At 51.0% G+C, this 27,544-nt stretch overlaps 1 protein-coding gene across 5 annotated transcripts in view; it reads left to right on the plus strand.

Annotated features, from left to right (window-relative positions):
* Nucleotides 1-9,539: 9,539 nt before the first annotated feature.
* Nucleotides 9,540-27,544, plus strand: part of CFAP65 (cilia and flagella associated protein 65) — a 37,037-nt gene continuing 19,032 nt past the window's right edge. For 4 of the 5 annotated variants that reach the window (XM_066279895.1, XM_066279897.1, XM_066279896.1 and 1 more), the window contains exons 1-15: nucleotides 9,540-9,618; nucleotides 12,321-12,505; nucleotides 17,166-17,268; nucleotides 17,749-17,915; nucleotides 18,096-18,295; nucleotides 18,588-18,733; nucleotides 19,174-19,396; nucleotides 19,756-20,021; nucleotides 20,444-20,644; nucleotides 20,849-21,208; nucleotides 23,070-23,207; nucleotides 24,528-24,773; nucleotides 25,793-26,017; nucleotides 26,904-27,062; nucleotides 27,284-27,434. In XM_066279895.1, the coding sequence (XP_066135992.1) occupies nucleotides 12,333-12,505; nucleotides 17,166-17,268; nucleotides 17,749-17,915; nucleotides 18,096-18,295; nucleotides 18,588-18,733; nucleotides 19,174-19,396; nucleotides 19,756-20,021; nucleotides 20,444-20,644; nucleotides 20,849-21,208; nucleotides 23,070-23,207; nucleotides 24,528-24,773; nucleotides 25,793-26,017; nucleotides 26,904-27,062; nucleotides 27,284-27,434 (2,758 nt within the window). In that variant the 5' untranslated portion in view covers nucleotides 9,540-9,618; nucleotides 12,321-12,332. Of the gene's footprint in view, nucleotides 9,619-12,320; nucleotides 12,506-17,165; nucleotides 17,269-17,748; nucleotides 17,916-18,095; nucleotides 18,296-18,587; nucleotides 18,734-19,118; nucleotides 19,397-19,755; nucleotides 20,022-20,443; nucleotides 20,645-20,848; nucleotides 21,209-23,069; nucleotides 23,208-24,527; nucleotides 24,774-25,792; nucleotides 26,018-26,903; nucleotides 27,063-27,283; nucleotides 27,435-27,544 lie in introns of those variants that run through there. The other variant, XM_066279900.1, reaches the window with a different exon arrangement.

The raw sequence follows: 27,544 nt of genomic DNA on the forward strand, positions 1-27,544 counted from the left end.
CCAATCACCCTGGGCCTGGCTCCTCTGAAGCTCTGTGCGCCCCACTCACCCCGGCCCCTAGCACAGCCTGAAGGTGGGCCTGCCTGGGGCCGGCTCCCGACAGTGGACTGGGCTCAGAAAAGCTGTGTCAAATGCAACAGTCCTTAGGCACCCAGGCCTGCTGCTAGTACCTGCAGCCCACGTGTGGGGACCAGCAATAGGCGCCTCTCCATTAAAAAACTGTTCAAAATGCCCCCTGAGGAGATCTTACTAGAAAAGGCCACTTTTCTGGCCTGGCACCAGGAGAGACCCTCGTGCATGGGGCAAGCAGGGGTATGCAGCGCATCTGGATTTCCTGGCAAAGGTTGGTGGTGGCAACACCGCCCAGCACAGGCCCTCTGCTCTCTGGGTGCAACACACCTCCCGGGGCTCAGCCCCAGGGGCCCCATGTCCCACACCCCAGCCTGGTTCTCAAAACCTCTTTGTTCTCCTGGGACAGGCTGTGGCTAGCCCCGTCCTGATAAGGCTGGGTCAGGCCGATAGCAGCCCTACCCTTGTGCTCCAAACCACACCCTTGCTGCCTTGCACACACACTGAATCCCCATCAGATGGGCATAAATGCAGGGTATTTCTGCCCAAGTTGTAGTCCAGAAGCCTTAACCCCTGGGCTGACCCTCCCTCACTTTATCTGGATGGGGAAGCAGGATAAGGGAAATATCGCTATTTTAGAGAAAAATGAACTAAGCCTCCAACAGGAAAGACCACTTGCCCACAGTTATTTATTCCACAATCAGGATCCTCAATTGTGCTAAGTCTATTTACAGTATCTTTTTAAATCCTAATAGCCTGTGAAGGGAGGTTGTTCCTAATTCCTACTTTGCAGAAAGGTGAAATACAGAGGCCCAGAGAGGTGAAGGCACGTTCCCATGATGGCACAGTAGCGCAGTCCAGACCAGAACCCGAGTCTCCGTAACAGCGACTGGGTGAGGCGGGAAAGGACGAGTCGCCATCCCAGAGGAATGGGAGGAAGTCACGCCCAGCAGCAGGCTGGAAGCTCTGATGGAGCTGGAGGTGGCCAAGAACTTGTCAGGGAACGTGCTCTTGGAGGAATAATGTTCCAGATGTTATGGGAGGATCTCATTTTGATGGGAATGGCAATGGTTAAAATATGTCCACAATTATTTGACACTCCCCTTCCCTTGAACTTGGCCTGAGGCTGGAAAAGGCCATGTAGCTTCTTCCTGGTTCCACCCTGAGATTGCCAAACTGGACCAGCTATAGATTGGTGTTTCCGTCCAAAGCCTAGCGAGTACCCAGCTGACAGCCAGCACAGACTGTCAGCCACGTGAGGACACCACCTTGGATGACCAGCCCAAGATGGCATCAGCCCTGGCTAACATCTGAACGCAGCTGCATGAGAGACTCCAAGGGACATCTTCCTGGCCAAGCCCCCCTGAATTCCTGACCTACGAATGCACAAACCAAATTAAACGATCATTTGGAATCTTGACGTTTGGAATCATTTGTTACACAGCAATAGTAACCAGAACAAAAGGCAAAGTGAATGGGAACAGATAAAGGCATCCTCTGAGACCTTCCTGGGGCCTTTAATACACTTTTACACAAAAGCTGCTTTAAGTGTAGCCTGCATGAGGAGGTATGATGCCTCTTCATCTTCTAACAGGCAGCAGGAGAAGACACAAGGACTTGGAATAAACTTGGGGGAGCCAGAGATGGAGACTAAAGGAAGGGCTGAATGAGTGCATCTCTTCACATTCAACTGATTGAAAAAAAGTTATGACTCTGTTCTAGTGGCAGGATCTCTGATCACAGCAAACTCTTGGAGGAATAAAGAGCCTTCTGAAAGGAAGCAAGTTCACGTTTGTGGGCTAGTGGCTATCAAGAAGTTATACATGGCCAAGTGGAAGAAAATATTATTAGAGATCCAAAAAACTCAATGTTAGATGTTGAAGAAAGTTCTCAAAGGTCAGGGACAGACTGGGAAAGAGCTGGACATTCCTGTGGACAGTTGCTGGCCACATTTTCCCAGAGTATCCCTGCCAGTTTCTGCAGAAACAAAATGCCTCAACAAAAAGGTCCATGGAAATGAACAAGAAGCACCCTGTTGCCCTAATAAACCCCAAGTGTGCCAGCATCTGGCTTCTGCACACACTTCCAAATGCCCACCTTAAGAAAACTCAGAGGAAAGTGGCCGGCAGATAATGAGAGATGAGTGTGCCTCTGGGGAGTGGTGGGGAGAGTAGGGATGGACGGGGTTAGCTCAAGGACAGGTTTCTTAGTTTTTTTTTTTGTTTTTTTTTTACAGAGGCAGAGATAGACAGGGACAGACAGACAGGAACGGAGAGAGATGAGAAGCATCAATCATTAGTTTTTTGTTGCGTGTTGCGACTTCTTAATTGTTCATTGATTGCTTTCTCATATGTGCCTTGACCGCGGGCCTTCAGCAGATCGAGTAACCCCTTGCTGGAGCCAGCAACCTTGGGTCCAAGCTGATGGGCTTTTTGCTCAAACCAGATGAGCCCGTGCTCAAGCTGGCGACCCCGGGGTCTCGAACCTGGGTCCTTCCGCATCCCAGTCCGACGCTCTATCCACTGCGCCACCACCTGGTCAGGCAGGTTTCTTAGTTTTAAATACATGATTCTAATGACACATAAAATGGGTATGGTCAAAAGCTGATAAAGAGGGGGAAATAGAAAGGTTACAGTGGAGAATCCCGGCAGACACCACTTTAATCAAGTGATCAAAGGTAACACCACCAGTAAAACACATTGGCATCATGTACCTTCTGATATGATGCACTGAGAAGGGCAAATCACCTGTCTGCTATGCTTCTCAACAATGCACATATTAGTACTATTATGAGAAAGAGAACCAGATCGAGGAAAATTTTACAAAATAATTGAAAGTACTCTTCAAAAAATATCAAGGTCATGAAAGACAAGGAAAACTCAGGAAATGACCCAGGTCAGATTCTGGAATGGATACTGAAACAAAAAAAAGAACATTAGTGAGCAAACTTGTGAAATCTAAACAAATTCTATATTTTAATTAATGGTATTTATAACACCAAGGTTAATTTCTTAGTTTTGATAAATGATCTATGATCATGTAAGATGTTAACCTGAGGGAAAGCCAGGTCAAGTGGTTATGAGACTCACTGTACTATTTTTTGTGACTCTTATGTATATCTAAAATTAACTCACAAATTCAAAAAAAAATCTAGAAGATAGAATCTCATGGAACAGTCAAATGTTGACTCCTTTACCATCCATGAAGTTCTAGCCAACTTCCACACTCAAAGGAAGTCAGCTGCACTGAGCCAGTGGTCATGTCATGACATCTTTACTTGAGAGAGGACCCTGGTCAGAAATGGATTGGAAAAGGGTTTGAGGACTTACATAGAATGGAAAGTCACAGAATAATGATATTCTATATTTATTGAGAACATATCATGAGTTTGGCATTGTGCTACGCTCTCTAAATAGTTTATCCCACTTAAACCTCACAACCTTTGAACTGATGAAATTTTCCCTGCTTATGGAAGGTCTTGTAGAAGTGAAGGAACAAGATCATACCGCTAAAAGCTGGGGCAGTTGGGATTCAAAACCAGTCTGCTTTACTCCAGAGCTTGTTCTCAACCACTCCACTGTAGTGTCTTCTCAGGGATGTGCCTCATTCAGTTCAGACTCCAGGGTTTCTGCACTGGGGAGGGTGGGGAACGAGGAGCTAGAAGGCAGGAGGAAGTGCATGGCCCGGGATGGGCTGGCCAGCAGGAGCTGTCCGTGGTGCTGGCCGGATAGTCTTGGAGCTGGAGGATCAGCAGGAGATGGTGTAGGAAGACAGCTGGGAGTGCACACAGAGAAGAAGCACTTCTCAGAGTAGAAGGAAAGAGCTGTTAAAGGCAGTAACAGGTCCTCCAGCAATGAGAATGAATTAGAGGTGGGAAGACTTTGAGTTTTGCCTTGAAATAAATAACAGTCTACTGGAGCTGGTGAGGTAAGATTTGTCCTTAGGACTGACTTGCAACTAATACTATTCAGTATAGCTATGCTGATCATTGAAATCTGGAAATGTTGTGGCACTATTGATAGACACTGGCTGAAGCCTCCACTGTGGCTGCTCTTCCAGTTCTCTCCCTGTCCTCTTAGGCTTCCCCAGGACCCAACAACTAAAGGGATAAGGCCTGGCACATTGTGGGCTCCCAGAAGCCTACTCTGATTCTAAGGCCCATTCTCATACATCATGCCCATACCTTACCAATTGTTAAGTATTTTTTTTTGTATTTTTCTGAAGCTGGAAACGGGGAGAGACAGTCAGACAGACTCCTGCATGCACCCGACCGGGATCCACCCGGCACGCCCACCAGGGGCGATGCTCTGCCCACCAGGGGGCGATGCTCTGCCCCTCCGGGGCGTCGCTCTGCCTGACCGAGTCACTCTAGCGCCTGGGCAGAGGCCAAGGAGCCATCCCAGGGCCGGGCCATCTTTGCTCCAATGGAGCCTTGGCTGCGGGAGGGGAAGAGAGAGACAGAGAGAAAGGAGGGTGGGGGTGGAGAAGCAAATGGGCGCTTCTCCTATGTGCCCTGGCCGGGAATCGAACCTGGGTCCCCTGCACGCCAGGCCGACGCTCTACCACTGAGCCAACCGGCCAGGGCCTGTTAAGTATTTTTTAAATATTACCCCTGTTTGTTCCCATTTTACAGATGTGGAAAATGAGGTTCTGGAATGTTTAATTATTTTCTTGACATTGCTCAGTTAATTCTAGAATCAGGACCTAAACTCAAGTCTTCTGGGATAAAACCTCATGTCCTTTTTCCTTCATCTCCCTATTATTGGCCTGCATGTCTATCCAACCTTGGGTGAGGGCAATGCATAGGGGAGAAAGTTATCCAGGGGGGTTGGGTTGGCACAGGAGAGTCAGAAAAACCCTATGGGGTTCCCAGACAGAATAGAATCTTTTTCTTTGAATTCTCTTGCCATATGGCAGTCCACCCCCAAACCTCTGCTGGTTTTGTGCCATGGCAGCTGTTCCAGGCTGGAGGTGCCATCAGTCCTTTAATGCACTCCCGCCCTACCACATCCCGCTGCTCCCAGGGAACACAGCACTAATGCAGAGTGTGCCATGCCTGCTCCTTGATCCAGCCCCAGACCATCCCAGGTCTTCTTGGCTGCAGCTTTCTCTCACACTCCGTGCCTCAGGCTGGGCATAGAAGACGTATTCCACTAGTTTCAGAGGTCAGGAGCTTCTGTGGGAGGATGCACCTGCTCATCTCCTTCTTGCAAATTAAATACACCTTGGATGCAGACCTGATTTCAGAACCAGCACTCCAAATGGAGTCAGAATCTGTACAGGGGAGAAGGTGGGAGAGGATTTTGCAAGTGCTGGAGCTAGGTTGACTCGCCATCTGGACTGCAGATCACTCTGGTATCTCCTTCTGTCTTTCTCCACCCTGAGCAGCAAGGCACCTCCTACTTGGAGAAACAAGAGGAGGTTGTGGAGAGGAGAGAAACTTCTCACTTCTCCAGTGTGCAGCAGAGAGGTTGGGAGGTGGTAGGAGAGGAGGGTGCACAGGCCATGTGGTTCGTTTATAGGAACCTCCCATTTAATGAGTGACCATGGTGTGTGTATGTCTAACTTTGTTGTCTACCACTTGTCAAGTACTTTACACATGCCTAATTACTTGTTCCCTACACCAGTCTTTAATTATCCTCAGGTAACAGATAAGGAAAGTGAGTTTCAGAGAGGTCATGTGACTTGCCCAAGGTCACACAGCCAGTAAGAAGCAGAGCCAGAATTAATTTCAAGTCTGCCTGGTTTCCCAACCCAGAGTCCTCTCTATTCCATGGTGGTAAGGCTTAGAAGTAGGGAGTGGTGTGTGGTGTGGCTATGTGGGAGAAAACCTTAGAAAAGATGTTTTTGTGTGTGTTGAAGCCCAAATCACTGACTGCTTTATCTTTATTACCCCCATACCTGGCTTCTAACCAGAAGGATTGGAGTCTGTCTCCTACTCATCCTCCTTCTTCCCTTTCTTCCACACCCTGGCCCTCATCAGTTTCCTGAATCATCACTCACCTTTGTTTATAACCTCAAACCAAGCCTTATCCACCCTCATTGTCTTTCTTGGATCCAGGAAGGATATAGTTACTCATTATCTCCCATGGGTTCCCGGCTCCTGAAAAGGGGGACTTCTGAAGCAAACCTGTCTTCCTCTTTCTTCCTCAGGCTCAACCACTTGCCATACTCCTTTCTATGCTGTTCAAAATCCAATTCAGGCCTCTTTTTGCAGCTAAAATATACTTTTGAAATGTCAGAGTAATCTCCTTTTCTAGATCCCTCGGGTCACAAACTCTACAGCAGAACATGACTACAGAACCCCTCGTAGGATCTTGTTTCTTGCATACCATCTCTATGTGCTGTAAAATGTCGATTATTAACTATGCTGTACTCACCAATGTAAAAGAAGTGTCTCTCTGTTTTACTTTTTATTCAGTCTTTTTATTCCTGCTTTGCTTTCTCTTGACTCCTTAATCTCTCACCAATGGATTTGATGCAACTCTCCTTACATCGCCCCCTTTTATTCTAATGCATAAAATAAGCTGCAAACTGCCATTCTCCAGAGCTTTTTCTCAGTCTGTTGAGATTTTGCTTCCTGTCAGTTTGGCTCTGATGAACTCATAAAAATTCTCTACAGGTTTGGATGTTTCTTCGTCAACACTACTAAAAACCTCTTTTATTGTCCCAAGTCCAGAACACACCAAGCTTTGGACAGATCTCAGGGACACTCCCTCAGTGAAGAGGCACAAGGATGCATGGCTCCTGGCATAAGCTTTTCCTCTTCTGTGTGGTTTCGTCACTGGGATCCCTGAGACACCACCAAGCCTTGCCTCCAGAGTCACTGCTCCCTATTTCTTTCTGACCTAGAAATGGACAGACAGATTCCATAGGTCCAGATGAATCAGGCTGACCATTTCAAAAGAGCTTAGGGGAAAATAAAAAGGAAATCATTATGGAAACTACAAACAGCATTTAAGTCATCATGTTCAACTTCCAGGTTTCAGATTCTTAGAATAACAAGAAAACCAGTGAAATACTCACTGAGTTCCACACTTTTGATCCCAAGAAAACTCCAACTCGAATTGTGTTGGCATAACTTACTGGACACCCCCTGGCCCCGCCTCTGCCTTCCCTCCAGTTCAGCCAACCTTTGGCCATGTGATCTCCCCACCACTTTGTCATCAGATTCTGCCTTTTACCTTTCACAGGTAAACCCAACTTTCCCAAAATGAGGATTTATTTTCTGGTTTTACTCCTAAACTCACTAAGGTTTCTCCCCTTAACATCTGCCCCCATCACTGTCCTGGGTAGTGAAACATCTTTAATTGTTCATGAATGAACTTTGAGACTTTTGGCTTTACCCACCAAAGCAGTGTTCACCAAATGAGATCCTCCCCCACAACACACCTCCAGACTAATAAACAAAGGGCTTCCAAAAATCCATAGTACGTATAACAATGAATTCTTCATACATTAACCTTCAGATCTCTTCAAGAGCTAGCTTTGCGCTGGCCAGGAAATAAGGACACATTCTCTCCAAACAGCAAAAAGAACCCGTCTGCAAAGCAATGTGCGAATAAGAAATATCACGGACTGCTTTTACATTAACAATTGCAATCGCAGAATGAAGTTCCGCTTGAAATGCTGACCGTATTTCACCAACCCTTGAACTTCTGACCGTATTTCACCAACACGTGTTGGGAAAGAACAGGAATGACTCCCTCAGGTAACGATGAGTCCACGGAATAGCCTCCTATGAATTTAGTTGTCAAATAAAGTCATGATTGCGGAGCCCTCGCAACAGCTAAGGAACCATACACACCCTGTTACAACTGGTGGAAGCCCAGTTGCTATGAACAGAGAAAATCAGAAAATTAAAAATGAATGTAGGAATTCAAATTGGGCAGTGCTTTCGCCTTCTATGAACAGTGACTCTTTCGGGCTGCCGTCGTTGCCCTGGGATACCAAGAGACGCCGCGTCCTGTACCTATGGAGACGACAACATGGCGGTGGTGTGAGTTTTGAACGTTGATCCCAGGGACGCAGGGAGCGGCGCGAGTGGCCAGGGAAGGTATCTGCCCAGGAGACCACCCCCTCCGGGAAGTGACCAGGGGTCCCCTTCCTGTCCTTCTGAGAGTCCCGTGGGACTGAGACTTGCGCGAGATCAATCAGAGTGGGCATCCCAAAGAGAAAGGAGGAACAACTAAGTAATTTTTTCCCTTAAATTTACCTATTTCTTCCTCCTTCATCTCTACACGACGACCTGCCACTTTTTCCACTGGTTATCGTAGGGATTCTTAGGTTTGAAATTAGAAAATTAGGGAAACTGATAATATGTATTTTTAAATTCTCGAGATTAGAAAATTGGGTTTTAAAACACCACCTCTTTGCCTAGTGTGTCCACAATGATTGCAAATGCCTTTTCAGAAGAGTAATGCTGGCTAGTGTTGTTAATTATAGTCACACTCACATAGGTTTATCTAGGGCTTTTTTAACCCCCTACTTCACATCAATTTTGTGAAATAGTCAGCATAACCCTCATTTACAGGCGAGGAGACTGGGGCTTGGGATTTGGAGAAACTTGCACATCTCAAATGAATCTAAGCGGATGCTGGAACTTAGCTGTCCCTGCTCCAGGACCAGTGCTCACTCTCTTAAGCCCTAACCCCTGGCCTGGACCAGCTTTCTACCCCATCCTCTCTCATCTCTTCTACGCAATTCACGGGGATGTTTCATGTGTTGACTGAAGACTTTTTCAGAGCATTGAGGCTGGGGCTGTCTGTAGAACCTCCTGAAGCCACAGGCATTAATGAGTCAGACTAGAACGACAAAGGCATCTAGTAGCAGAAAAGTAATGGGACCCTCTTCTCAGGGTCCCATTAAAAGATTACATGCCCATGCACATTATATATTATATATTTTGCATATAATTTGCCTATAACATTTGCATATCATTTCCAAATAATTTCCAGCTGCAGTTCATCCATAGATTTCTCTGCTTTAAAGGCTGATTCAGGTAGAGCGTAAGCCTGGTGCATAGATAGATCGGGTTCGATTCCCAGTCAGGGCACACAGGAGAAGCGACCATCAGCTTCTCCATCCCTCCCCTTTTCTGTCTCTCTTCTCCTCCTGCAGCCATGGCTCGATTGGCAGTGAGTTGATATGAGGAACTGAGGGTGGCTCCATGGCCTCAGCCTCAGTCACTAAAAAATGTGGCTCCCGTTGTAATGAAGCAACCACCCCATTTGGGCAGAGCATTGCCCCCTGGTGGGCTTGTTGAGTAGATCCTGGTCAGGGCACATGCAGGAGTCTGTCTCTCTGCCTCTCCTCCTCTCACTAATAAATAAATAAATAAATAAATAAATAAATAAAGATTCATTTATCCTCGGAAGGAGTCACTACTTCAGCGAATGCTTGCTTTAAACCAGGGCTACCGGTTTCATACTGACAGAGGAAACCCAGAACACTAAGAACCCTCCAGTCTCCTTTGCCTCTTTACTCCTTATTCTTCTCACAGGAAGCCACACATTCAGAGGAAGGAAACAGAGCAAAACCTAGATAAAGGTAACGCAGATGCTTTAGTAACTCTCAGTCGGGGCTTTCTAGGAAATGCCAAGTGTGGTCATGGAGGGCAGGGTCTCTCTTCCAAGGGCCTTTCCTGAATGGGGGGCTCTCTAGGCTTGCAGCGAAGCCCTGGGTCAGATTCAGGCTCCTTCCTCATGGTGCCACCTCACCTCACACCTGTTGCCAGCGCTGGGAAGCAGGCACTCCTCCATGATAACGATGGCTGTTGCAAATCTACTCCATTGGCCTCTTTTTCACGTCCCTCCTGTCTTTTATCTGGTCTCTTCCCAGCTCCAAACTGGCAGGAACTCCTGGCTTAGCCAGAGTGCTCCCCTTAGACTTGTGTTCCAGGCAGCCCCAAACCCCATGTCAAGGACAGGGGGCAGCAGGGACCACACTGTGGATCATACTTGAGTGCCACCGTCACTGGCAGCAGTGCGGCCATGAAGGCCTGCAGCAGCGGCAGCGCCAGTGCCCGGTGCCCGTGTGAGCACACGTCCAGGGCAGTGGGACGGGGCACAGCAGGGCTAGGGCGAGGGGCCAGGTGGCAGGGGCGCGGAGGGGAGGAATCTGAAAGGACGCGGTTCTCCTGTCCCAAGCCCAGCACTCGATCCTGCACAGATGGAGCACCAATCTGGCTGGAGTGGTGGTGGCAGTGAGTGACCGCGAGGGAAGGACTCTAGGGGAATGTGAGCTGGAGGCTGATAGAGTAGCCAGGCGTTCTCTTTTCCTTCAGAAAACTCTTCTTGTCATGACCCCTATGACTTTGTGTTTGACCAGCATGTGAATGTTGATTAGTTTCTTGCAGCTCTTAGGTTCTCTCTATGTTCTCTCTGTGTGACAGCACAGGAACAGTGATGGGGCGGGGGCGGTGCTCTGAGGGTGTGACTCTGGGCTGTGGCTTTGTACTTGGTGCAGCGTGTGTCTGTCTTTGTGGATTTTCATGTCTCCTTAAGTGTGATGGTGGTTGTACTTGCATTCCTGCTGACCAGGGGTCATCTCAGCCCTCTATCTGTGCCACTCTGGGCCTGTTTGCCCAAAGATTCACTCCCCTGGCTGGAGATTGGAAGATGGAAGAGGGAGAGAAGCCAGAGCATTTCCCTTCCTCTCTGCTTTTTATAATTTTTTTAAATTTTTATTTATTTATTTATGTATTTTTTTTACAGAGACAGAGAGTGAGTCAGAGAGAGGGATAGACAGGGACAGACAGACAGGAACGGAGAGAGATGAGAAGCATCAATCATTAGTTTTTCGTTGTGCATTGCAACACCTTAGTTGTTCATTGATTGCTTTCTCATATGTGCCTTGACCATGGGCCTTCAGCAGGCCGAGTAACCCCTTGTTGGACCCAGCGACCTTGGGTTCAAGCTGGTAGGCTTTTGCTCAAACCAGATGAGCCTGTGCTGGTGACCTCGGGGTCTCGAACCTGGGTCCTCTGCATTCCAGTCCACCGCTCTATCCACTGCACCACCGCCTGGTCAGGCTCCTCTCTGCTTTTGACAGTGTCTCCAATAGCAGTGGCGTCTCCCTGTGATGCCAGTCCCCACCTCTGGACTCTGAGAACCCCGCCACCTCCTTTAACCTAGGTGTGGCTGCAGCTTCCTGAGGTCGCTAACTTCACTACCCCCTGATTGTCCGTTAAATTCCTTGTTTTAAATGCCCAGAGCGGCTTCTGTTTTCCTGGTTGGACTTGACACATGCACCAGATGATACTTAAAATAAATTACCCTCGCTCACCTGGCCACGTTTTCTCTGTGGGCAGATTGGGAAAGAAAATACTGTATTAGCCATCTGACACTCTCTGTAAATATTGAAACTGAGAGTGTAGCCTCCAAGAGAGGAAGGATTTGTCAGTCTTTTTCAATGTTGTATTTCTGGCACCTAGCTCAGTGTCTGGCTCATAATAGGTAGTCAACAAATATTTGTTGAACTGGGGAGTATATCCTTATGCTATGTAACAATATAAAAGCAATCCTTGTTCAAAGATAAAATAAAGTGGCAATGAGTTGAGCCTTCAGAGCAATGACTGTGGCAGGAAGAGGCGCCTGGTTCATCCTCCTCCCACCTTGCGTCCCAGGGGTTTCCCATTCCCCTCCCCCCTCAAATAGATAGGGCTTAGGGACCCTCCCACAGAGGGGTTCCCGTTCTAGAAGGGAAGCGCTGGCACACGGCACCTCTGGCATCACCAGAAGTAGTGCTTGGAGGGCCCCAAAGTCAGCGCACGGGGTGGGGGTTGGTCACAGGCAAAGCGGCTCCTTCCTCGGCCGCACCAGCCAGTTGAGGGAGGAGATTGAATGCTGGAATATCCCTGGGGCCTGGAAAAGTGCCTGGGATAGACGGCTCCCGCGAGGAGAGGCTCTGTGGTGAAGGGGCAGGACGGGGAGGACGAGGAGGAGGCAGCATCCGAGAGGCGTGGGATCTAAGGTGCCCGGAGGCACAGAATGGGCCAGCTAAGACTGCTCAGTTTGCTGGGTGGAGTGGCCAGATGGGCTGCCCTAGGGGAGGCCTTAGGGTCAGGGGCGCCGGGAATCTAGTTGGAAACCATTCCAGTGACCTTGGAAGAGGTAATATCTGATTCCAGGGCCTGCCTGCCCCTCACTCTCTCTCTTCAGTCCACCCCCCGGGGCTGGAGGTGCCTATACTCTGCGTCTTTGAATCCTACCCCAATAATTTGTCCATCTGTCTCTCTGCCAACTGAAAAGCCAACCAGCGCCATGGACACTCAGATGTGCTTCTCAAAGAAGCAGGACAAAGTGAAGAAGAGGGTCATCTGGGGCATTGAGGTGGCTGAGGAGCTGCTGTGGAAAGGCTGGGACCTAGGGAAGGAGATCTCCAAGAACCTGGTTCTGAAAAACCTATCCATGAAAACGCAGAAGATAAAGTACAGGTATGAGACCCAGCCCCTGAGCCCCAAGCCCCAGAGCAGACACTCTTTCAAAAAAACACAATTTTTTAAATGTTATGTAAATTCAGAAGACTATATAAAACATGTGCAGTTTGAAAAACTATCAAAAGTGGAACCCGGCCCTGGCCGGTTGGCTCAGCGGTAGAGCGTCGGCCTGGCATGCGGGGGACCCGGGTTCGATTCCCGGCCAGGGCACATAGGAGAAGCGCCCATTTGCTTCTCTACCCCCGCCCCCTCCTTCCTCTCTGTCTTTCTCTTCCCCTCCCGCAGCCAAGGCTCCATTGGAGCAAAGATGGCCTGGGCACTGGGGATGGCTCCTTGGCCTCTGCCCCAGGCGCTAGAGTGGCTCTGGTCGCTGGGCAGAGCGACGCCCCGGAGGGGCAGAGCATCACCCCCTGGTGGGCAGAGCTTCGCCCCTGGTGGGCGTGCCGGGTGGATCCCGGTCGGGCGCATGCGGGAGTCTGACTGTCTCTCCCCGTTTCCAGCTTCAGAAAAATACAAAAAAAAAAAAAAAAGTGGAACCCGTGTGACCAGATTAAATAATGGAACCTCACCTCCATTACATGTCCCTTCCCTATTAGAACACCTTCCTTATCCACAAAGATAACCATTATCCTGATTGTCACAATGATGATTTTCTTGCTTTTTTTAAATGGATTTACCACCTATGTTTGCATCCTTAAATTGTGATACAGTTTAATTTTACCTTTTTTATAAACTTTATATAAATGGAATAACCTGGTATACTTCTTAACATTTTTATTTTACTCAGTTATGTTTCTAAGACTCATCCATGTGCAGCTATAATTCATCTTCTTTCATTCCAGGATAGTACTCCAATGTATGCTTGTATAGTATTACAATGTCTTCATCCATTCTTCTGTTGAAGGACATTCAGGTTGTTTCCAGTTTGAGATTGTTACCATCTTTCATGTACACATCTCTGGTTACACAAGCAGAGATTTTCTAGGGTAGATACATAAGGATAGAATTGCTATGACTTAGAATATGTAACATTCGCTTTTTGTAGATAAAGCCAAACTATTTTTCAAAGTACTTGCATCATTTGTATTCCTACCAGTCACATAGGAGAGTTCCCATTCCTCCACATTTTTACCAATTGCTATTGTCAGAAAAAAAAAAGTTTTGGCTAATAATGGTAATTTCTTGTGGTTTTACATTTGTATTTCCCTGATCACTAATACAGTTGAGTGTATTTTCCTATATTATTGACCATATGACCAAATTTCAATTATGAAATTCCTGTTTAAGTCTGTGCCCATCTTTCTATTAGATTGTCTTTTTTTTTAATAGAAGGTATTTTTTAGAAGTTTTTATTATGGATAAAAATCCTTTGTCAGTTATGTGTTGTGAATATCTTCTCCCTCCTGGTGACTTGCCTTTTCCTCTCTTTATCATGTCTTTTGAAGGCTAGAAGTTCTTAATTTCAAAGAAATCAAATGTATCAATCATTTTCTTTTATGGTGATGCTTTTGATGCTATTTTTGTATCTTGTTTAAGAAATTCTTCTTGGCCTTGGCCAGTGGCTCAGTGGATAGAGCATGGGCCCAGCCTATGGACGACCCAGGTTCAATTCCCAGTCAGAGCATACAGGAGAAGCAACCATCTGCTTTTCCCCCACCACTCCCTCTTCTCTCCCTCTTCTCTCCCTCTTTCCCTCCCACAGCCAGTGGCTCAATTGATTAGAGTGTGGCCTCAGATGCTGAAGATGGCTCCATTGGAGTGCATCAGCCTCAGGCACTAAAAATAGCTCGGGACTGGAGCATTGGTCCCAGAAGGGGTTGCTGTGTGAATCCCAGTTTGGATGCATGTGGGAGTCTGCCTTACTATCTCCTCTCCTTTTACCTGAAAAAAGAAAGAAAGAAAGAAAGAAAGAAAGAAAGAAAGAAAAAGGAAATCCTTCTTTACCACACAAAGGTGATGGAGATATTCTCCTATAGTTATCCTCTAAAGACTTTATGGTTTTTCATTTTGTATTTGTCTTTCATCTATATGGAATTGATTTTTTTGAATGGTTTGAAGTCAGGATCCTATGACATTTCCTTTCTTCTCAACCAAATGTCCAGTCACCCCAATACCCATTTACTGAAAAGTTCATGCTTTCCCTCATGATCTCTCCCGCCACTGGTATATGTCAAGTGTTCATATAGTAATGGATTCATTTCTGAACTATTTTGCTCCTTTGATCACTTGTCCTGGGCCAATATCATCCTGAATTAATTATTAGAACTTATAATAAATCTTCATATCTGGCAGTATTAGTTCTCCAATTCCATTCTTTTAAAACATTTTTATTTATTGGTTGATTTTAGAGAGAGAGGAAGGGGGCAGAGAGAGAGAGAGAGATGTTGATTTGTTGTTCCACTTATTTATGCATTTATTGGCTGATTACTTATGTGCCCTGATCAGGGATCAAACCTGCAACCTTGGTGTGTCGGGACAATGCTCTAACCACTGACTACCCAGCCAGGGCCTCCAACTTCACTTTTATTCAAGATTGTCTTGACTATTCTTGGCCCTTTGAACTTTCACATAAGTTTTCAAATCAGCTTATAACATCTACACATAAAAAAAACCACTTTTTGACATTTAGATTGGGATTTAATTGAACCTACAGATCAATTTGGGGAGAATTGATATTACAAAATGAGTCTTTCAATTTATAAACATGATGATTCTGTTTAAGTCTTCTTTCGTGTCCTTTGAAAAAGTGTATAATTTTTTCCATAGACACCTTACAAATTTTTAGTTAGTTTCATTCCTACATATTTTGTATTTTTGATAATATATATACCATTTTCTGCTTATTCTTGTTTGTTTTAGAAAGTCATTTTTTAAAAATGTGGATGTTATGTGCATAACCTTATTATGTCCAGCAACCGTGGTAAATCCTCTCACTCGTTCTAATAATTTATTTGTTGATTCTTTTGTTTTTCTATGTACACATTCATTTTACATGGAAACGACATTTTTTCCCCAATCCTTACACATATTCTTTCTTTGTCTTCCTTCCCTGCACTGTTGGATAGGGAAGTGCTGAACAGAAGTGGTCACTGAAGACATCCATGTTCACGATCACACAGTAAAAAGTTCCATTTTTCACCATTCATTGAGATGTTTCCTGCAGTTTTTTTCCCCTTTAGACTTTACCAGGTTAAGGAAATTTCCTTCTCTTCCTGGGTTGCTGAGGATTTTTCTCATAATCATATGTTAAAGTTTATTTAACATTTTATTTTATTTTATTTTTATTTTTTTATTTTTCATTTTTCTGAAGCTGGAAACAGGGAGAGACAGTCAGACAGACTCCCGCATGCGCCCGACCGGGATCCACCCAGCACGCCCACCATGGGGCGACGCTCTGCCCACCAGGGGGCGATGCTCTGCCCATCCTGGGCGTCGCCATGTTGCGACCAGAGCCACTCTAGCGCCTGAGGCAGAGGCCACAGAGCCATCCCCAGCGCCCGGGCCATCTTTGCTCCAATGGAGCCTTGGCTGCGGGAGGGGAAGAGAGAGACAGAGAGGAAGGAGAGGGGGAGGGGTGGAGAAGCAGATGGGCGCTTCTCCTATGTGCCCTGGCCGGGAATCGAACCCGGGTCCTCCGCACGCTAGGCCGACGCTCTACCGCTGAGCCAACAGGCCAGGGCTAACATTTTAAATTTAGATGACCATTTGACATTTTTCTTTTAATTTTTTAATATGATGGGTTACATAGATTCTCTATGTTAAAGTAATTGTGTAACCCTGGAATAAGCCCAACTTGGTCATGATTGAGTATTCTTTCTCTACGTTGCTAAGGTCTTTTGGCTAATATTTTGTTTATGGGTGATTCTGGCCTGTAGTTTTCCATTCTTCTCCTGCCTTGGTCAGGTTACAATGGATTCATAGAATATGTTGGGGAGTGTTTTCTTGTTTTCTATTATGGAGAAGATATGGCTGGAATTATTTTTTGTCAGATGCTCAGTAGGACTTGCTGTGAAGGAAGCCACCCAGCCCAGCATTTTCTTTATGGGAAGACTTTTGACTATGTTCCCATTTCTTGGATGATTTTAGTGAGGATGGCTGTAAAATTTATTATATAATTCTTGAGTCAATTTTGGTAAGTTATGCTTGCCTAGGAATGTAAACACATTTATGTGAACTTTAACATTTGTTGGTGTAGAGTTGTTGACAATACCATCTTCTTATTAATGATCTTAAAGGTTGGGGTATCTATAAGTTTGGACCCACCCTGTAATGCTGTAGCTCTGTCAAGGTCTCTGCTTGAAAAGGCGTCTCTGGTACCTCTGTTCCCACCTTAGTTTCCCCCAGGAACTTGGTTGAATCAAGACATTCTTTCTCGCACCCATCCCCATGACCACCGCGGGCACCAGAGCTTCAGGGGCTGCTCCCTTGCTCCTGCGTCTGTTGGGTTGGTGCTCTGACATCCTGGAGGGAAGGTCTGTAACAGGGATAGTAAGACGAGGGAGACAGGTCCTCCTGTGACGTAGCCCCGTGTTTTCCCCTTTGTGGTCTCAAGGACTCCAGCCCACTCAGTTTTCCAGGGCCCTTTCCGATCTCTCTGCCCCTTCTGGTTTTCCGAGCCCCGACCCTGAAGCATGTGTCTGCTGGTTCTCTCCTGCAGGCCCCCCAAGACCAGGTTCTTCTTCACAGTCACCCCTCAGCCCATCCTCCTGAGCCCGGGCATAAGCTTCATCCTCCCCATCATCTTCCGGCCTCTGGAGGAGGTAAGGTCCACCATGGCAAGCAGAGGGCAGTGAGGGACACATGCACAGTGATGCTGAACTGGCAGAGCCCCAAGGAGCCCCCCACCACCATGCAAACATCCCACCAACTGTAGCAAAACTCCGGCTTGGGAAGCCCTGGAGAGGCTCAGACCTTAAACTCTTTAGACAGAGGTGTTTTCAGTTGGATGTTGGCTGTGCTACTATATTAGTCATCCAGGCTCTTTGGTCTCTTCCTGCTCTCAAAATGTTCCCCCAAAATGCATTGTTTCCCACAAAAGAGGCCCCATATCTCTGAGACCAAGACAGTGGTAGAGCCCAGATAACCAACCATCTCCCCAGAGACTGAGATGGGGGGGCCACCTCTCAGTGGTTGTGTTGGGGGGATGGCCAACCGCTGGGGTGGACCATATGGTCCCTGAGTACCAACCAGGTACTGGTACTGATTAGGGGCTGCCTCTGCCCCCAACCCCCACACTGCAGAAGGAGTACACGGACCAGCTGTGGTTTGAGAAGGAAGAGGGGATGTTCTGTGTGGACCTGAGGGCCACCCTGCCTTGCCACAATCTGACCTGCCCAGCATCCCTGCAGTTGCCTATGTGTGCCGTGGGGGACATGGCTGAGGCCTGGTTCTGCCTGGACAATGTAGGGTGAGGGGAGCGACTGCAGCTCAGAGGTGGGGAGAGCAAGTACCTGGGGGAAGAGAGACCGGCATTTCTGGTGTGGAAAGGGGTGGGCGAGTAACGAGTGGAGCCCAGTGTCTCTACCTTCCTAAAGCAAGGGCAGTGACCAGAATGAGCCCAGAGGCTCTGACTAGCTTCACCCTCCAGGGACCTGCTTACCTTCTTCAACTGGGAGTTCCCAAGCCCGTTCCAGATGCTGCCCACCAGGGGGCTGCTGGGGCCAGGCCAGGCTTGCCGGATCAAGGTGACCTTTCAGCCTCTCGTGGCTGTCACCCAGAAAGTCCAGGCCACGTGCTGGTATGGGGAGGCTGGCAAACAGAGGAGCAGCATCCAGCTGCAGGCTGCAGGTGACGCTCAGCCTCTTACCTGTGCCCGGAGCCCACCTGCTCTACCTCCCTTGGTCCTAAAGCCTCCACGTGCCCTTCTACCCCACCTCTGCCCTGGCCTGGCCCCCACGGGACCCCCACCAGCTCCCTGCCCTCCCCCCAGCCCTGCACGCTTTGCCTTTCCTTTGCCTTTTGGTGTCATAGGCCAGTGTTTCCCTGGGGACTCCTACCTTCTTCAAGGGGCTATTCAGCTGGGGCCACAGAGACCCTGGCGGGTTTTCCTCTAAGACCCTTCCCCCAATCTTTGGTCCAGCCAAATGTGCCCAGCTGCTGGTGAACATAAAGCAGAAGCGACCGGAGGACCAGGATGTGGAGGGCTTCCAGAAAGTGCTGCACTTTGGCTCTGTGGCTGTGGGCTGCATGGCCAAGAGGCAAATCAGGCTGTATAATCCATCTGTGGTACGCATCCTGTGCACGCGGGGGCCAGGGGCAGGACTCGGGACCGAGGGGCTGTGTGCTCCTGAAACCCGTCCCCTGTAAAGAATGTCCCCTTTCTCTCCGTACCTTTGGCTCCAAGCCCCACATAACCCCTGTCTGTGCCCCTGATCCTCCAGATCAATCCACAGAGCAGCCCAGGACTGTCCCAACCCCAGAACCACAGCTAACCTTTTGGTACCTTCAAGAGATGGGGGAAGGTACCTCTCTGTCAGTCCCAGTACAGGGCACAGGGCTCGACCTCGTCCTTAGTCCTGGTGAAGGTAGCATCACCCATGCCCGAAGCTGACAATGAGGCAAAGGCTGGGTGCCAGCTGCCCGCAACCCCTTGGCTAGGAACCTTGGTCATGACAGACTGCCCCAGCCTGAGGCCTGACCATTCCTGGCCTCACCTGGCCCCGCAGGTGAGTGCCCCCTTCAGGATTGAAGTGGCCCCAGACATGCTGACCAAAGACCAGGCCTTCTTGTGCCCCACGGCCTCTGGCGTCGTGCCCCCAGGAAAGAAGAGATATGTGTCGGTGTTTTTCCACCCCGAGACCTTGGATGTCAGAACTATGGACTACTTGAGTGTCGTGCCCTCTGGCTGTGCCTCCCAAACCCTGCTCAAAGTCGTTGGTTTCTGTAGAGGTACTTGGAACCCCAGGACGCTGCACTTCTTTGGGGACAGGAGCAGCCCATGCTTAGGATTGGGAAATACTCCTTGCCTGCTAAGAACCGGGTGCCTCCTTGCCCTTCAGTCTCGGTGTCTGCTGCCCCCTGGTGGGCTCAGTGAGGAATCAGTTGAGGACACCCAGAGATCATGTGCCTGCCCTAATTCCTGGAGACCGGGAGGTCTGCTCAGGCTGCTGGGGCTCCCAGACTTTCCACCTTGGCCTTCTGTCTGCAGGCAGCACCCCCTCTCACCAGTGGGACCCTTGGGAGGCTGATACTCCAGCCCCACCCTGGTGCAGGGCTAACTCACAGGGACCCCCATCTCCTATGCCCAGGTCCTGAAGTGTCCCTGCAACACTACTGCATCAATTTCAGCTGGGTCAACCTTGGAGAGCGCTCAGAGCAGCCCCTGTGGATTGAGAACAAATCAGACTGCCTGGCCCACTTCCAGTTTGCCATTGACTGCCAGGAGAGCGTCTTCAGCCTCACACCTGCCTTCGGGACCCTGGTGGGCAAGGCCCGCATGACCCTGCTCTGTGCCTTCCGGCCCACACACCCCATCATCTACTTCCGGCGGGTGGCCTGTCTCATCCACCACCAGGTGAGGGGGGAGGGGGCGAACAGGAGCTTCCCTGGGAGCTGGAGGGCCAGTCTGAGGCCCAAGGATAAGGACAGTGCTTAGCGCTCACCTCTGTGTTCTGGAACTCCTGGGGCTGTCTGCCTGGCCTACTTCCTCCAGGGCCAGCCTGGTTCTGGAGCCAGAGCATGGCCAGGGGCACAGGCAGTTCACTCTGAGCCGGGCGGGCGGGTGTGCCCACTTTGTCCTGACTGCTCCAGGCCAGGGACTTTTCTACTGCTGTTGTGAAGGAGAAGGGAGATCAAGCTCACCCCACACAGCACAGGCAAGACCCAGAGCCTTGAACTGCGCATGAAACCCTGCCCTGCACGAGCTCATTCATACTGGTGCTGGCCAAGGTGGTGGGTGGGGACTGAAATGTAGCCTCACGTGGACAAATGTCATAGGACCCAGTGTTCCTGGATCTGATCGGGACCTGCCACTCAGACAGCATGAAGCCGGCCATCCTGAGGCCTCAGCACCTCACTTGGTACCATACGCACCTGGTGCGGGGCCTGACGCTCTACCCGCCAGACATCCTGGGCCTCATGCTGAGCGAGAGGAAGCTGGAGCAGGATGAGAATGGGGCCCTCATGATCCCCACAGAGGTTCGTGGGCCCCACTGGGTCTGGGGGCAAGCCCTCCCAGGTTCATGCCCCCTTCTCTAGCAGTTCTCGGGGGGGGCAGTCCTGCGCCCCCAGAGTGCTGTGGGGCAACCTGTGTGGAGCTCCTGCAGTTTTCCCCAGAAAGAAACATACCGGCGAGAGGCATGCAGGAGGAGGCAGTGGGCCTTTCCCGTCTCTCCCCACCAGGACCCGAAGGACGTGCCAGCCCTGCAGTGTCCCCCCATCCCCCCCATGACTGAGTACTTCTTCGATGGCACCAGAGACTTGGCCATCTTTCCCCCGCCCGTCAGCATGGAGCCGGTCGAGGTGGATTTTGGTGCCTGCCCTGGACCTGAGGACCCCAACCCTGTCCCACTGCGCCTGGTGAACCACACCAAGGGCAAGATCACTGTGGTCTGGACACGCAGGCCTGACTGCCCCTTCTGGGTGACCCCAGAAACCTGTGATGTGCCCCCGCTCAAGTCCACAGCCATGCACCTACACTTCCAGCCATCGTGCCCAAACTGCCTCTACGTGGTGGAGCTCGAAGCCTTCGCTGTCTATAAGGTGTGTGCAGACAGACAGTGTGGGGAAGGTTGGTTCTCTGTCCCGACGCCTGAATGGCAGGGGGGTCAGGGGGGTGACAGGGACGTGCTGCAGGATCTGTCTCCTCCACGCCAGGCCCTTCTCCTTGTCTTCTTGGCTGGGCAGTGGCGTAGCTGGTGGCTTCTCCCAGGCTCGGGGCCTGCTTTGGCTGCGGGGCTTCTTGGCCTATCTGATTGTGTCTCATTCATGTGTGGCCTCCTACCTCCCACAAAGGGGAGCTCAGCTGGGGTCAGGCCCTTGGGAAATTCTGGTGGACAAGGAGTAGCTCCCTGGGCGCCTGGCTTCTCTTCTAGTCCTTGAAGGAGGACACAGTCCCTAAAGGAGCTGTGGGCAGGAACCAGGGCCCGGGGACAGTCGGGACGCCAGATAATTAGATGTGTGTGACAAGGGGCTCCCAGCACAGCCCTTGCCCAGGAAACTCCGGGCACAGGTTGACCCAGCCTGGCCTCAGTCTCAGACACGCAGCACTCCCTCCTCATCTCCCATTGGTCCTGCCCGGTCCCTCCTGCCTCTCTTAGCTCCGCCCACCGCTGTTCTCTCCCAGCGGCCAGGGGCCCATAGCTGAGCGAGGAGTTGAGCAGTACAGTCAAGATCAGACTCCCTTGGCCCTGGCCGGTTGGCTCAGCGGTAGAGCGTCGGCCTGGTGTGCGGGGGACCTGGGTTCGATTCCCGGACAGGGCACACAGGAGAAGCGCCCATTTGCTTCTCCACCCTCCTCTTCCTCTCTGTCTCTCTCTTCCCTCCCGCAGCCAAGGCTTCATTGGAGCAAAGATGGCCTGGGCACTGGGGATGGCTCCTTGGCCTCTGCCCCAGGCGCTAGAGTGGCTCTGGTCTCGGCAGAGCGAGAGCGATGCCCCGGAGGGGCAGAGCATCGCCCCCTGGTGGGCAGAGCATTGCCCTTGGTGGGCGTGCCGGGTGGATCCCGGTCGGGCGCATGCGGGAGTCTGTCTGACTGTCTCTCCCCAGTTCCAGCTTCAGAAAAATACAAAAAAAAAAAAAAAAAAAAGATCAGACTCCCTTACCAGCCGTGTGACCTTGAACAAGTCCCTTAATGTTTCTGAGTCCCGGTCTTTTCAGCTACTAACCTGGGGTCATATCCAAACTTTGGAGAAGGCTCTTCAAAGCTGAGTCTTTCATTGCCTCCATTCAGATATCCTGGCAGTGAAACGTGGAGGTGTGTAGGGACAGGGCTGTGGACACCTGCCTGGGCCGAGGCTGAGCCGTCAGATTTTTAGGCTCTATGCCTAGCCCTGCACTGTCCCATATGGCAGCCAGCAGCTACCGGTGGCCAGCAAGCACTTGGAATGTGGCTGTTCTGAGCGGAGATGTGCCGAAAGGGTAGGAGACACTGGAGTTTGAAGACTTAGTGTGAAAAGAATGTAAAATATCTCACAAATCACTTATATATTGGATATTTGTTTGAAATGAGATTTTAGTTTTATTAGGTTAAATAAAACAAATAATTGAAATTAATTTTATGTGTTTGAATTTATCGATGTGGCTACTGGAACCTTTAAAGTTATGTTTGTGGTCCACATTTGTGGGTCTCAGTGTTTCTGTTGGCCCGCGTCTCTCTAGGTACATTCTTACAGGACGTCCCACGGCCGTTGTGAGGATGAAAGAGCACTGGCTGCGTGCTCAGTGAGGGCAGCAGGGCACACAGCAGGAGGGGCTGTTAGGACTTGTTCTCTGCACTGTTCGCAGGGAACGCCTCCCTTCTGTGCCCCATGTAGCACTCCTGCCGTGCAGGGAGGCACACGAGGGCGCTGTGCAGGGTCAGGCACAGCACTCTGAGCTTGTCCGTGGACCTGGCCCCCTGCAGGTCCTGCAGAGCTTTCATAATATCGAGGAGGACTGCACGGTGTGCCCCTCCTGGTGCCTGACTCTCCAGGCACGAGGCCACAGCTACCGCGCTGCCTTGGAGCACTGCACCCCCCAGTACTCCCTGGACGCCCCCAAGGTGAGCGTGGTCCAGCAGCAGTGGGAGGTGGGACGGGGGGCTTCTGCTGTGGCCTGCAAATCCTTCTCCCTTCTCTAAGGGTCTGAGAAATGCATCCCAGCACCCTCCCTGGCTGTCCCAAGCTCCCCCCTCCAGCCCCTGGGGCTCTGGGCCAGTGGAGGCCCTGGAGCAGGGGAGAGTCTAGGGCCTGGACAGCTGGCTCCTGCCTGCTCCCTCTGAGATACTCCCCTCTCCTCTCACGCTCAGGTGTAAGACTCTCCAGCTCCTTCATTGTCTGGGACCCATTTCCTGAACACCTGTCAGGGGTGGGGCTGCCATATCATGAGCCCCTGCTCTCGGGGATCACCCAGACCTCCGTGGGTTGCAGAACCAGTCTCTTGGCTTAGCCCCTTCCTCGGGGAGTCATAATTCCCAGGCCTTCCCTGTCTGAGCAGCAGGACGACATAGGGCTTGAAACAAACCTTGGAGCCAGACAGCCAAGTTCTAATTCTGGTTTCCTCTCTGATGCAGTTGTCAGACTTTTCGTTCGTTCTCACTCCCCTTAAACTGATGGAAAGGCATCACTTTCGGAGAAGGTGCTTGGGGAGACTCTGCTCCTCCTGCCAGCTGTGTTTCTGCACAAGGGCACCCCTTCCGGAAGCCCTTCCTGACTGCAAGGGTTTCCCCTGGCCAGCCCCTTCCAGCAGTGCGTGGCCTTTGCCGCCATCTGGAGCATTCCAGCCCCTGTCAGTCCCCCACAGCCTTCGCAATGCACTTGTTGTCCAGCTGAACTGGGGGTCCCCTGCTCAGCGACTTCGGGCCTGTGTGTTGTAGCCTGCTCGGCTCTCAGCCCGGTGCTGGCCACACCCTAGATGCCTAAGGAGTGTTTGGAAGCTGGGCCTGCTGGGGCTTTCACTTTCTCAAAGTGGGGCTCTCCTCGGCCTCTGCAAGGGGGTCATCCGGAGGTGCTGCTTACCCTGGAGCTCCTGGACCAGGAGCTCTGAAAGTGGGTTTTCCAAAAGCGGTTTCAGGGCCCCTTAAAATGAAAGAACTCTTCCTTAACTTTGAGGAAGGGTCTGTGAGGCCTGAATTTTCTGGGGCCAGTTCCTGTGGTCACTCTATCTCCCTGTCTGGAAGTCTCTGGAGGACAGAAGCATTTTTTGGTGCCAAGCTTGGCCTCCCTCCGTTACCTACTCCCAGGCTTGGCTTGGATGTGTAGAGGCGGCATGGCTCCCCTTGGAGACAGCCCCATCCAAGTCCACATAGACTTCCTTGAGTGTGTGTATCAGGGGTGGGGGGCATGTGCATCTGAGCTTGGGTCCCTCTTTTCTTGCACCCTAGCTGTTTCCTGCAGTGTCTCCCAGTGAACCTTCCTACCGCAGCCTGCTCCTGACCAACAAAGGTTCCATGTTGCTGACCTTCAATCTGGCCCCCCAGAGCAGCCTGGACATCTCTCTGAAGCCCAGCTCGGGCTGCGTGGCCCCTGGAGCCCACAAGATCTTCTTTATCTGTACCTACCCCAAGGGCAGCTCCTGGAAGCAGCACGTTTTATACTTACAGTTCAATTTTTGTCCGCAGTATCTTAAGGTAGGAAGCTGGGGTAGGGGGCTGGGTCCCTAGGAGTGAGCCATTGTTGGGGGCATCCCTCTTCAAAACCCCATTCTTGGGTTGGCCTTCAAAGCTTACTAAAAGTAGCTAAGGGGGTCCTGGCCAGTTGGCTCAGCAGTAGAGTCTCAGCCCAGATTGTGGATGTCCCGGGTTTGATTCCTGGTCAGGGCACACAGTAGAAATGCCCATGTGCTTCTCTACCCCTCCCCTTCTTGCCTCTCTTTCTCTTCTCCTCCTTCAGTCATGGCTCAATTGGAGCAAGTTGGCCCCAGGTGCCGAGAATGGCTCCATAGCCTCTTTCTCAGGCACTGAGAAGAGCATGGTTGCTGAGCAATGGAGCAATGCCCCAGATGGACAGAGCATCGCCCCCTAGTGGGCTTTCTGGATAGATCCTAGTCAGGGTGCATGCGGGAGTCTGTCTCTGCCTTCCCTCCCCTCGCTGAATAAAAAAATAAATAAATAAAGTAGCCAAGAGGCTATTACTCCTCCAAGAAGTGGCATAGCAGGAAGAGGACCTCACTCCTGTGTCTAAGAATAGCTCTCTCACCCCTCAGGGCCTGGCCTATCCACCTCATGGGGTCTGGACAAGAGAAGGGGTTCATAAGTCCCACAGGATGGAATGGGGGCAACATAAGACTCATATCTACAGGTGGTAGAGGGGTGTTTGGGAAACCCAAATACCAGCCTACTTGGGTGGGCTTGAAGAAACCCAAAGCCAGTCCAGGGAAAGGGTCTGGGGTGGTAAACCCACACACATCCAGCCCATGAAATGGTCTCTACATCCTCTCTCAGTCCCTGAGTTCTTTTCAAGAACTATGTCCTAGGTCAGTCCTGACCCACTCTGCCTTTGACAGAAGCTGCCACATCCAGGCTGGCAGAGGGCCTTTTGCTGCCCTTGCCTAGGGGTAAAAGCTGCCCAGCTGTGGCTGCCTGGGCCATTAGGGGATCCAGGGCTGCAGGGTGAGGTCAGGGCACTGCCCTCCCTGCTCTGGCTGCAGGAGGTGAGCATGCAGAGCCGGGAGGAGCTGCTGCAGCTGCAGCTGGACACCCACAGCAGCGTCTTCTTCAAGCCCACCCGGGTAGGCTGCTCCTCCACCAGCCGCTTCACCTTCCGCAATCCCTCGCGTCTGCCCCGGGAGTTCGAGTGGAGGGTCTCCCAGCAGTACCGAAAGATGCTGGCCGTCCAGCCTGCCAGGGGGCTTATCCAACCCAACGAGAGCCTCGTGAGTTCCCTGCCCCACTGCCAAAGGCCGGGGGGGGCACCTGCCATCCTCACCCCACCATCGTCTCTTACGCAGGCCTCTCAGGGGCCAGGCTTACGCTGTGCACCTCCCACCGGATCCGTAGCCACTTCCCCCAGTCTATGAGCAGGTGTGGTTGTTGCTAGTATCATCACTTCATTTAATATCGATGAATCAAGACTTAGAGAAGCAAACTGCATTTACTAAGATTATAGATTAGGAGGTGCAGAGCTGGAACTTGAAGCAGGCTTTCTGATGCCACTGCCCAAGGGTGAGTCCACCCTCCATCCATGGTCCCCAAAATTGTGAGGTCACTGGCAGGTGGATTAGAGCAGCTGGGCTTGAGGCCAAATGATGGAGAGGGACTCCTAGAGTCCCCAGTGGCTGTCTGGAGGGATACAGGCTGGGACACAAACTAGCAGATCCCCATTCTGGTCTAGGACCTTATAGACCAGTTGGGAAGCCAGACAGGCCCCAAACCACCAACTCACGGCAGGGGTAGTGATCGGCGAGGCGAGCGGCCACGCAGACCCCGGGGCCAGCCATGGGAGTGCACACCCCAGCTCCCACCAAGTGCCCTTACCAGCTATGTGACCCTGGGAAAACTACTCCAATTCTCTGAGTCTCCAGTTTCTCATCAGAAAATAAGGCACTAAAATAATACCACTTACCTGGTGGGGATAAAGGGTTGAGAGGCTAAGGGAAATAACACAATATACGATCCGTGTAAGGTAAACACGAGGTGCACAAGGTAAACACCCAGAGAGGCTTGCCATAGCCTGCTGTCCTGCAGGGGAACCTTGGACAGCCAGGAGCCTGGGTGGGGGCTTGCTGGAGGCACCCACAGGGAGAATCTCTATGCCTGCAGACGCTGACATGGACCTTCAGCCCTCTGGAGGAGACCAAGTACCTGTTCCGAGTGGGGGTGTGGGTCTGGGAAGCTGGCCTGCCCCCAAACGCCAAGCCCTCCCCCACCACCCACTACATGATCCGGCTGGTGGGCGTGGGCACCACCAACACCCTCTCTGTGAGTGGGAGAACCCTTGTGGGTTGGGGTAGGGAGCTGGGGGCCAGGGCATATAGGCCAGGGGACCCCAGGGAACCTGCCTCAGAGAGGGGAGCCCTCTGAGCCCTGGCCCGCACCTCTGGACCTGCCCTTCCCCGGGGACTAGGGCCAGGGGTGGGAAGCCGGGGCCGAGGTGGAGGAGCCCCCACCCCCCCCACCCCCCGTCTGAATCTGGCCCTCAGGCAAAGGAGAAGGAGCTGGACTTCGGGAACGTGGTGGTGAACAGCGAGCAGTCCGGGTCGCTGGTGCTCCTGAATGAGGGCAATTGCACCCTCTGTTATCGCCTGTCCCTGGAGCAGGGCAGCCCTGAGGTGGTCAGCAGCGACCCCCTCGGTACGGGGCCTGCGCTGGCACCGGGGCCAGGGAGGTGGGCAGTGGTTAGATCATAGCTAGCAGGCAGGCAGAACAGAGTTTAAAACCCCCTGCTTCTGCTTTCTAGCCGT

The sequence above is a fragment of the Saccopteryx bilineata genome, chromosome 5 (genome assembly GCF_036850765.1).
Source record: "Saccopteryx bilineata isolate mSacBil1 chromosome 5, mSacBil1_pri_phased_curated, whole genome shotgun sequence".
In the NCBI taxonomy this organism is placed as follows: domain Eukaryota; kingdom Metazoa; phylum Chordata; class Mammalia; order Chiroptera; family Emballonuridae; genus Saccopteryx; species Saccopteryx bilineata.